At 44.4% G+C, this 12091-nt stretch overlaps 1 protein-coding gene across 1 annotated transcript in view; it reads left to right on the plus strand.

The window, feature by feature from the left end:
- Positions 1-12091, plus strand: part of BTBD11 (BTB domain containing 11) — a 218510-nt gene that overhangs the window by 149045 nt on the left and 57374 nt on the right. Inside the window, exon 3 of the mRNA XM_038756073.1 lies at positions 8182-8386. Coding sequence (XP_038612001.1) covers positions 8182-8386 — 205 coding nt within the window. The remainder of the gene's footprint in view (positions 1-8181; positions 8387-12091) is intronic.

The raw sequence follows: 12091 nt of genomic DNA on the forward strand, positions 1-12091 counted from the left end.
TATCTCTCTGCTTCTCTCTACTCCCATTCCAAACAATGAATGTGGCCTAGTGGAAAGCGATTAAAAGGTCATCTTGGTCTGTGGTAATAAGCCGTCGCTTGCCCAACTGATTCAGGGCCAGGGTTTATAGCAGAGGGGAGATGTGGACCAGGAAGAGGGAGCCTCTTTGACCTATGACTCAATCCTCCTCTCACTTCATCCCTCAATTGCACCCAGAAGCGGGAGTGGTTATGATGTCATTTCTTACCCAATTTACACCCATACTCATTTTTCCTTTTAATCTCTCTTCCTAAAGTAGTCCCTTTGGCATCCTAATTGTTGCTAGACTGTGAGCCCTATATTGGGTAGGAATTGTCTCTATTTGTTGCCAAATTGTACTTTCCAAGCGCTTAGTATGGTGCTCTGCACACACAGTAAGCGCTCAATAAATAAGAATGAATGAATGAATTGCTACTTTTCTGGCTGCCAGTTAAAGTGCATTTACACTCTCCATTCTTCTGTAATGGGGGTTTTCATGACGTATTTGGGAAAGAACACTATTAGGGAACTAGGGATTATTTATCCAAGTGTCCATCAGTCCAGGGTAGAATGTGATGCAGTATCAGAAAAAACTTTTTTGTCTGTGCATGCAGCATCAGTCAAGGCGATTTTGGTATAATGTCAGTTTTCCTAGAAGGTGAAGTTCGGCAGTAGCATAAATCCCCAGGTTACAGGAGAAGAGAGTACAAATGCAGTATAAAAAGGCATATTGGAGGCCTCGGTTTGGCTGACAGATGTTCTGATTTATGCTGACACATAGCTGACGTCGTTTCCTACAAATGCTTGTCACCCAAAAGGATTGAGTTGTAGTTCCTGAGACATCTCCATGACTTCTGGTGTCCGCAGGTGAAAAAACTCCCTCCCTTCCCCGGTTCACCCATTGTAGTGGTTTTAGTTGGTGCAGATCTCCCCATTTTGCTCCAGCAGAGTGCTTCTGAGGAGCATCTGGAACAGTATACACTCTAGAATTTCCCCGAAAAGGAGATGTTCCCGAGACCCTGGTACTAAGGTGTGCTTGAGTCCTGGTGATCAATCAATCAGTCATGTTCATTGAGTATTTACTGTATGCAGAGCACTGTACTAAGCGCTTGGGAGAGCTTAGTTCCCTTCCCACAAAGCGATTCCCTGAGTTAACTCAAAAAGGAACTCCCCTGGGGTTCCTAATGCCTTTAAAAAGCCAAAAATGTGCAAAGTTATTAAGGCATTACAAAACTCACCTCACCCACCTCCTAGCATGCTTTTCTTCCAGCTGCTACCCTGCTAGCCACTTTGATCATCTCTAGAAGCTTCTGGGACCCCAAGGGAAGAATATTTCTCAGGGGCACAATAAGTCCCGGCAAATATTTGTGCCTCTCCAAATGAGTGCAGAAGGATGAACCAGTCGTATTCTCCTATATTATCTCATGGAAATGTTTATTTTTTTTTTCTTTTTGAAGAAAAATGGAATGAAAGATCGTTAGCACCGTATCGTCTGATCTCCTCTTCCAGGTTAGGACCTTCAGAAAAAAAGATTGTGTCTCAATGCTCCATTAGTGATTATTGATCCTTAGATCAGTCTTTGATTCCCAAATGATTCATACACAGAAAAAGCTGTCAAATATTCTAAGCACGTGTTGAACAGATGGGAAGAGAAAGAAAAATCTGTTTGGAAAATGTTGAAATAAACATAACCAGACTAACCTGGCAGGGTTATTAAATAGCCTATCTGAAGCTTTCATGACCCTTCCAAGAAGGTGATTTTTTTTCTGGAAGGGCTGAAATTGTCTCCTTTTACATACCTTAAGGCCCTTAACACAAAATATTGTCAGAAAAGTCTCAAGTTTTCAGGTATGTTCACCTCCCTGTCAGTCATCCAATAGAGAGAACAAGCTGCTATGCTGTGTTGAACCCAAAAAGAAAAAAAGCGGGTTTGTTAACATTTCCTTCCCAAGTTAGATTGGAATTTGGTCATTGGTCTTGGAGAAAAAGTGCTTGATTGTCTCTCAGCTGGGAGGCTGTATTCTTGGAATCTCTCTCCCTTTCGCTGTCACTCTTTCTCTCTCTATGTATATATGTATTATGTATGTATGTACATATGTGTATTTAAATACACACACATATATGTATGTATGTACAGATATGTGTGTGTGTATATATATATATATACACATACTTATATGTATATATGTGTATATATATTTATATATATTTATATAATCTTCAACCCCTACACCCCCAACCCCAAGATGGAGAAGGAACACAAAGGTACACAGTCATTTACAAACCCCTTTCTACATCTGCATAAGCCAGTATTACCAAAGCAGGACTGGCAGTAGTGATGAATAAAATTGGCTTTGTTGCTTTTTCTCAGAGCCCATTCTGCCCTCTATGGGCCCAGGAAGCACAGGGAAGCAGGGAGTTAGTTGTTGCTGTCTCCTTAAAAAGAGTTGCCAATTTGTGCTTCCCAAGTGCTTAGTACAGTGCTCTGCACACAGTAAGCGCTCAATAAATACGATCGATGATGATGATGATCGGTGGCAGAGCAGATAGGATCAGATCAGGTTATTGTGAAAAAGTGCTTACCTTCCCACCACCTACATTTTTCTTGCCTGTGGGGAACTTTCCAGTCAGCCTTAGTGACGGGAGAACTTGTTATTTCCAAGACTAATATTATTACAAATCAATAATTCCTCATTAACATAATAACATGCCACAGTGAGAAGGAGATTCTTGTGTCTGACCTTTGATACAGGGCTGGGTAGCTCCTACTTAGAACTAGATCCTCTCAGGTAGAAATACTTAGTGGTGGGATTCAGTTTGCTCCAGAAACACTTATTGCATCATTGTTAGCACATCATCAATCGTATTTATTGAGCGCTTACTGTATGCAGAGCACTGTACTAAGCGCTTGGGAAGTACAAATTGGCAACATATAGAGACAGGCCCTACCCAACAGTGGGCTCACAGTCTAAAAAGGAACATGGTTTAGAGGTGTGTGTGCTGGTTACCAGTTTGCAGGTGGGGAAGGGGTGGAGAAGAGGAAAGAGCCCCAGAATTGAAACTTCCTCAAACAATATCGCCAGTGAATTGCTGAGATTCGTCAAAAAGGGTAATTGTCCACCTCAGAGCAGACCCCAAGGGAATAATATCCCTCAGCGGCACAAGAGTCAGAAGGACCTGGGTTCTAGTCCTGGCTCCGCCACTTTTCTGTGAAGCAGTGTGGCCTAATGATAGAGTCTGGTCCTGGGGATCAGAAGGGCCTGGGTTCTAGTCCTGGCTCCTCCACTTGGGCAAGCCACTTTACTTCTCTGTACCTTGTTACCTCATCTGTAAAATGGTATTATGACTGTGAGCCCCATGTGGGACAGGGACTGTGTCCTAACTGAGTACTTTGTGCCTGGCACATAGTAAGCGCTTAACAAATACCGTAAAAACGCCCTTCCTATGGCCAATGGGCAGACTTACTGTGGCCATTCTGGTCACATTCCACACACCCACTGTGCTCTTGCCCTCATCGAGGTCGTTTCTGGGGCCCTGGGTGCAGGAGCCAAAACCTTACTCCATCCTTGTGAATTAGTGCTGACATGGTGGGAGCATGAGAAGCAGCATAGCCTAGTGGAAAAAGCACGGGCGTGGAGTCAGGGGACCTGAGTTCTAATCCTGGCTCTGCCACTTGACTGCTTGTGTGACCTTGGGCAAGTCACTTAACCTCTCTCCGTGCCTCAGTTTCCTCAGCTGCAAAGTAGGGATTCAGTAGCTGTTCTCCCTCCTACTTACTTAAACTGTAAGCCCTGTGTGGGACGGGGACCATGTCCAACCTGACTAACTTACTAACTTGTATGTACCCCAGTGCTTAGAACAGTGCTTGACACATAGTAAGCGCTCAACAAATACTATGTGGGGAAAAAAGGGAGCCTACGACTAGTCCAGGGAAATGAATATCTGCAACCCTTAAAGGTGAATTAGCCCCCATACTCAAGACCAAAAAACATCCCTTGTTCTGCCTGATTCTCCCCCCCGACTCCCCCAGTAGCCCAGCTTTGCCCTGCTGGACAGAGATGGCCATTTGGAATCTGTTCTGATCCTCTCAGCCACTAGAGATCCTTTTGGAATACGGTTACGATGCCGTAGTGAGCTAGTCGTGTTTGACGGTGGTGAGAAACGAACCCTGCAGCTGCTGGAGAAGCCCCTGGGTCCGAGCCAGCCCCGGCCTCCGTTTCAGCCAAGACAGATATACCTAGGATCTGTGCAGGAAAGCAGGTGCCAGCCTTAGCTGACCAGATGCAAAGGAGAGAGGCCACTCCAGTGGGTATTCATTAGATGGTTTGGGAATCCTCAGCTGTTTAAGTTTCTCTCTGTAAAAAGTCAGGAGGCTTGCCATCTCCCTTTGCCTGTGCAATACACTAAGCATGCACACTAGCTCAGACATGCCTCTTCGGGCGAATCAGGCTTGGAAAGAAACACCTGAGCCCCAGTTTCCCAGCAGGATGCAGGAAGTTGGGCGGCTCTAGACAGAAAGCCGGTCTGGATGGGTGGTCAGGCCGGGGAAGGTAGACTGGGATGTTGGGCAGAGAGCCAGGCAGGGCATAGAGCAGAGAGAGCCGGGTCAACAGTTTTTGTATTATTTACATTATTTTAAAGTCTGGCTGTCAAGTAAAAGTGTTACTTATTACGGTTACCAATTTCTTGACTTTTTTTTTTCCTGTTTCTCTTTACCCACCCTCTTGTCCCATTTATCAGAAAGGGAGCAGAGGAAGCAGCTTGCCAGGAAAAAAAGACAGGGAGTGGCAGAGTCCCCCGAAAACTTTTCCTGGGTCACTAATGGCCCACAGGTCAGCGTTTAGAGAAAGCGAGAGGTTAGACACTGGCTGCTGAGTGCCTTCGTAAAGCAAGAATAAAAGGGGGCGTCTAGGGCTGGTTTGAAAAGCTGCCGACCCTGCGAATTTCATTTTCTCTGAAATGTGCAGCAGAGTTCAGCATCCTCTGCCTAGGGCAGTCGTGCTTTTTAGAGAGAGCCTTTCACTTTGCAAAACCATTTTTGCCCAACATTAGCCCCTAATGAATGTTGGTGGGGGGGATTGAGCTGTGTGAGCAGAATGAGCAATCCCCATGACCTCTGACTCCAAAGACCGGGCTCTTTCCACTGAGCCACGGAATAACTGTATTATCCTTCAGAGCCTTCCAGGAGAAGCAGCATGGCTCAGTGGAAAGAGCCCAGGCTTTGGAGTCGGAGGTCATGGGTTCGAATTCTTCTCCACCACTTATCCATTCATTCAGTCGTATTTATTGAGCGCCTATTGTGTGCAGAGCACTGGACTAAGCGCTTGGGAAGTCCAAGTAGGCAACACATAGAGACAGTCCCTACCCAACAACGGGCTCATGGTCTGTCAGCTGTGTGACTTTGGGCAGGTCACTTCCCTTCTCTGGGCCTCAGGTCCCTCATCTGTAAAATGGGGATGAAGACTGTGAGCCCCCCGTGGGACAATCTGATCACCTTGTATCGCCCCCAGTGCTTAGAACAGTGCTTGGCACATAGTAAGCACTTAATAAATGCCATCATTATTATTATTGTTATCCCCAGTGCTTAGAACAGTGCTTTGCACATAGTAAGCGCTTAATAAATGCCATCGTTATTATTATTATTATTGCTTCCAGGCCCACTCCCACTCTGCCACGTCAAAGTGACTATGTCCACCCTACTGACCAAGAGTATCCTGACATCAGCCCGGTGGGAGCTGTTGTTGTCCCAGAGAAGTGAAGTGACTTGCCCAAGGTCACACAGCATTCATGTGGCGGAGCTGGGATTAAAACCCAGGTCCTTCTGACTCCTAGGCCAGTGCTCTATCCACTAAACTGTACTACTTCTCATGCATTCAGTCATATTTATTGAGTGCTTACTGGGTGCTGAGCACTGTACTACGCGCTTGGAAAGTACAATACAGTGATAAAGAGAGACAGTCTTTGCTTCTCTTGTGTTATCCCTCCAGGTCCCTCATATCCCAGGGACCACTTCCAAGCCCTGGTACTCAGAGGCAGGAACAAAGTCAGAGGGAGGTTGGAGGCTAAAAAATACCAGACACAAAGATATCCGGTTCCGTATTAGGACTGGGCAGGGGACGGACCCATTGAAAATTGGAATGCCGGGTATAAATTGGGTGAATTCCTGTCCCAACTGAGAGTCAGGCAGGTGAGCCATTTTGGAGGATGATCTCACTCATTCTCCAGCACCAGATGGAAATTTCCTATCCATGCTGGCTTTGGAACTAGAACTACATCAGCTACTTCCAGTCCAGGATTCCACGTGTCTTTCTGTGAATGCGAAAGATTGTTGTCGCAGATGAGCTTCCCATTAAAAGCTCCCTCGAATCAGAAGAACCATTTTGGACCTTCTCGGGTTTTATCCTTCTAATAGGCAGGGAACGGGGCCACTAATTCTGTTATATCACACTCTCCCAAGCACTTAGTACAGCGCTCTGTACATAGTAAGCTTTCAGGAATTTCCATTGATTGATTGATTATTGCTGCAGTCCCTTCAGTTTCCCAATGAACAAAACTTCTGTAGGTAAACATCCTCAGAGATTAGGAAGGATTAGAACTGATGGGGAAGGTCTGGAAAAATACCAAAATCTAGAAAGGAAAATCCTAAACCTGGGAGTCAGAATGGATCTGGGAGTTGGAAGGACCCAGATTCTAGTTTTGGCTTCACCTGCTTTGTGACCTTGGGCAAATCACTTAACATCTCTGTTCCTCGGTTATGTCATCTGTAAAGTGGGGATTAAGACTGTGAGCCCCATGTGGGACTGGACTATGTCCAACCTGATTGATTTGCTCCTATCTACGCCCAATGTTTAGTACAGTACCTGACACATAGTACGCACTTAACCAATATAATTAAAAAAACCAACAGACCTGCTTTCCGTGCCACACTTCCACCAAGGTGAACGCTCTTATGCCTTTGGGTGAAACACATGAACTTTTATGCTCTAGTCAAGTTTTTTTTTGTTTATGTTGAAGTGGAGGAATAAACACTTTTTCTCATTCCTTCATTTCATCTCAGATGGCAGGCAGAGTTACTGAAGTCTACTGGTTTGAAATTTTGGAAATTTCATTAATATTTGGTAAGCAGCATGGCTTAGTGGAAAGAATGTGAGCCTAGGAGTCAGACGACCTGGGTTCCAATCCCAGCGCTGCCATTTATTGCTGTGTGACCTTAGACAAGTCACTTAATTTCTCTGTTCCTCAGTTACCTCATCTCTACAATGAGGATTCGATACCTGACATCCCTTCTACTTAGACTGTGAGCCCCATGTGGGACCTAATTATCTTGTGTCTACCCCAGCACTTAGTAGAGTGGGTGGTACATAGTAATGCCAATTCCATTGTTATTATTGCTATTATTCTTATTCACCAATTTTCCTTCAAATAGAAGGACTGAATCAAGTATTCTCCCGTTTGATGTGAGCTCTAGATACCGTGTTAATAACCCAATATGGCCGGCTAAGCAAACTGATTTGTGTGGACTGTACTGTAAGATTAGTTAACATGTGAACTGTGGGAGGGCAACATTGACTGCTTGGTATAAATCTGCAGATTTCAGGTTCACAGGATGAGGGAGTCCCCAGATCAAGTACTCCAAAACCACTATCAGAAAACTAGGTTTGCAAATAACACCCTCTCGTTATAACCAGTATTTATCGAGCACTTGCTTTGGGCACTGTTCTAGGCACTTTGGGGAAAGTACTAAAGAAGGATAAAATAAGTGAAGAATTTACATCCTGTGGAAGAGGTAGGACAGTCAAGAGTATTTATTGAGTGTTCACTATGTGCAGAGCACTTTACTGAGCATTTAGGAGAGCACAATACAGTTGGTAGACACTATCCCTGTCTTCAGAGAGCTTTCTACAGAGTAATGACTTTAAAGATGCAAAATTAATAAACAGCATTACAAGATGAAAGTGCAAGGGGTATAAAAACTCAGGTGTTTTTATGTACTAATGTCGGAGGGTTGAATGGCATGAATGAGTGAGAAGGTAGGGAAGAAGGGCAGTTCAGTGCAGAAGAGTTGGATTAGGAGTTGGATTTCTATAGAAGAGCTTCAGTGGAGGAGGGACCCTGTTGTATATTAGACACCCTGTAGAAGTTACATTTTGTTTCCTTTCTCAGGTGACCTGGTGTCTCGGGCAATGCATCACCTCCAGCCTCTCAATTCAAAGCAATATGGCAACGGCACCCCCATGCACAATAAGCAAGGGGCACTCTACTGGGAGCCAGAAGCCTTGTACACCCTCTGTTACTTTATGCACTGTCCCCAGATGGAATGGGAAAACCCCAACGTGGAACCCTCCAAGGTCACACTGCAGACTGAGAGGTAAGATTCCTTTCGTTACGTTCATTTGGCAGGAGAGACATTGCCGTAATCCGTAATTCTCTAGGACTGCAGTGTTTAGTTCTTCTCATCTGTCCGGTAGAAGGGAGCCATTTTCTCAAAATGAATATACTTCTATTTGAAGGCTCTTGATCCAGGGTCTGTAAACGGTGACTCCCTCTGGATCTAGTCAAGCAGAGGGTCTCTGTTCAGTGTTACTTAGTCATTCTGAAATTTTGAGAGGAAAATTAGAAACTTTGATTTCTTCCCACCGGGGTGGATATAAGTCCGGTTTTCAATCAGTCAGTCATATATAAAGAGCGCTTACTGTGTGCAGAGCAGTACTAGGCTATGTGTCACCCAGGCAGGCCATTGTGGTAAGGAGCAGGGAGGGCTGAAGAGCCCAAAGACGAGCAGACAGGCGTGAAGAGAGGTGGAGAAGAATACAGGATCTGCAGGACTCCTAGATACCAGTTGGCAAAGAGCCTTGTGCAGAAACAACCCCGGGCCCTGCCGATAGCAAATGTAGCAGCCTAACAAAGAACAAGCTTCAGCGTGAAGATTGTCGGATCGTTTTCAGCCACACCTGTAAAATCATCCCTTCACATATGCCGTCTTCAACCTGGAGGACAGAGCTCATGTTTACTGTCACGTTTAGAGAAGCAGCATGGCCTAGTGGAAAGAGCACCGGCCTGGTAATTAGAGGACTGAATTCTAATTCCAGCTCCACCACTGGTCAGCTGTGTGACCTTGGACAATTCACCTACTTTATCTGTGCCTCAATTTCCTCATCTATAAAATGGGAATTAAATGCTACACCCTCCTATTTAGTCCATGAGCCCCATGAGGGAGAGGTACTGATAACCTTGTATCTACTCCAGCACATACCATAATTATTAATAATAGTAATAATAATGATGGCATTTATTAAGCACTTACTATGTGCAAAGCACTGTTCTAAGTGCCGGGGAGGATACAAGGTGATCAGGTTGTCCCATGGGGGGGCGCACAGTCTTAATCCTCATTTTACAGGTGGGGTAACTGAGGCCCAGAGAAGTGAAGTGACTTGCCCAAAGTCACACAGCTGACAATTGGCGGACCCGGGATTTGAACCCATGACCTCTGACTCCAAAGCCCGTGCTCTTTCCACTGAGCCATGCTGCTCCTCTCCTCAAGGTTATATGCTAGTAATGGGTGGCATGAGATCCACTACCAGTGTGTTTGCTGTATCCTGTTCAGGGAAGGATTGTGACGGTCAGCACATTTTCCAGTCAATCCTAGGTGTTATTCTTCATCTCTCTGCCTCGCTCTTGAGCATATTCCCTTGACACTGTAAATGCTGATTTTGGTCATTCATGCAGTGATGACTTTTTTCTGACACAGAAATTGTAATAATAAGAGGTGCGCATGATGTCCTCATCAAATCTCTTTAATGACTCACTGCATGGGCTGGGCTGGTAATGAGTATGGGAAAACCGTGGTAGGGGAATCCAAACCCTAACAAGAAACTTTCCGAATTAGAGTAATGTTGGAAGACACCAGCCCAAAATTCACTTGGTACACCAGATTCTCCTTTATTATTTCAATAATAATAATAATAATGGAATTGGTTAAGCGCTAAGTGCCAAGCACTGTTCTAAGTGCTGGGTTAGACACAAGACAATAAGGTTGGACACAGTCCCCGTCCCACCTGGGCTTACAGTCTTAATCCCCATTTTACAGATGATGTAACTGAGGCACAGAGAAGTTAAGTGACCTTCCCAAGCTCACATACTAGACATGTGGCAGAGCTGGGATTAGAACCCATGACCTTCTGATTCTCAGGCCCATGTTCTATCCACTAAGCCATGCTGCTTCCCATCATCTTGGTCCCTCTCTCATTCGCTAATGACATTTCTGGAGATGCAGTGGAAAATGTAGAAAAGACTTAAAAGAAAAAAGTCGGTCCTGTTTTGCCCTCTGTCTGTTGTTGAAGTGCCTGATGCAGATATTTTCTTATTCACTGAATATGAAGATTCTATAAAAGGGGAAGCATCTCTATATTGTGTTTGTTCAATTCTCTTTGGGACAATCTGTTTTTACATTGGAAGGCTAGTTTAGCAGTTGGGGGAGTCATATGGTAAAGTGCAAATTAAATACTCGGTGTTATGGCCAGAGGTTAGTTCTGGAAAAGGAGATTCCTCCTCTAACTTAGTCATGCATGATTAGTGGTCAGTGCCAGAAAACAGTAAAATAAAGTAAAAATACATCTAAATATTTCCATTTTGCCCCAGCTTTCTGGAGTCCTAACCTGGTAGCCCACTAAAGACCGTAGGGAAGTTGGCAGCTGGTATGCTCTGCTCAGTTTTTCCATAATAATAATATATTAATGGCATTTGTAAAGTGCTTATTATGTACCAAGCACTGAACTAAGCAGTGGGGTAGATTCAAGATAATCAGGTCAGACACAATCCCTGTCTCACACAGGGATTTTTATTTATATATATATGTTATATATTTATTTATTCATTTATTTATTTTAATGTCTGTCTCCCTCTCTAGACTGTGAGCTCGTTGTGGGCAGGAATGCGTCTGTTGTTATGCCCTACTCTTCCAAGCTCTTAAGCTCTTTGCACACAGCAAGCGCTTAATCAATACGATTGAATGAATAGGGCTCCTAGTCTAATGGGAATGGAGAATAAGTATTGAAATGCCATTTTATAGATGAGGACATTGAGGTATAGAGAAGGTCATTGACTTGCCCAAGGTCACAGAGCAGGCAAATGGCAGATCCACAGTGTGGGTTTTCATTGCATGTTTTGGAGAGACGGTAATTAGGGATTTTATGAAACGTTCTTCCGACAGTGTAGGTCTCTGTAGTTAGAACTGGATGTGATGTTGGTAGGAACCGTTGAGCCACGCCGCAAGAGTTGACAAAAGTACACGCACGATGACACAAGTTTTCCTCACTACGGGGTCCGTCCAGAATGTGAGGGCCTGAATTATAGGAGAACTGAGTGTATACCGTATCAGGATTGTTTTTCTACCACTCTGTCAAATTTCAAGTAGCAGAATCTATTTCTTGCCCAGGTTGGGTTTATTCTGAAAAGTGAAATGGAGCATTGAGTGATTATCTGGGGAATTAGGAATGGGTAGACAAACCGAATCACTAAGGTTCCAAGACACACAACTCCCCATTGAACCTTGGATGCCCTGAGGCTGACAGAGGGTCATAAAGCGTCCCATGGATTTGCCATTTCCAGCTCCATTTCCTCTCAACTCCCGAGGTCTTATTGCCTAGCTGAGGGAAATCCCATCCACCTCCAGCTTGCCAAGGGAGATTTGACAGTCATCCAGAAAATTGGATCAGTTATGCAGCCAAAAGGGAATAATAGAGGCTCCAAAATGGGTTTTGGGGGGTCTACATTAGGCCATTTAGCTGCATAGATTGATCCAATTAATGGAGCAAAATCCTTATTTCACACTGAGCTGAGTTCACCCAATGTAAGTTTGTCTCCATACTGGTAAGAAATTTTTCAGAGTTTCATTCATTGTCATGTTTTTTCATTGTCACATTTACTGAGCGCTTACTGTTGCAGAGCACTGTACTAAGCGCTTGGGAAAGCACAATACAACTGCGTTGGTTGGCACACTCTCTGCCCACAACCAGCCTACAGTCTAGAGGGATAATTGTGGTATTTGTTAAGTACTCATATACCAAGGACTGTT

The sequence above is a fragment of the Tachyglossus aculeatus genome, chromosome 14 (genome assembly GCF_015852505.1).
Source record: "Tachyglossus aculeatus isolate mTacAcu1 chromosome 14, mTacAcu1.pri, whole genome shotgun sequence".
Taxonomy (NCBI): Eukaryota; Metazoa; Chordata; class Mammalia; order Monotremata; family Tachyglossidae; genus Tachyglossus; species Tachyglossus aculeatus.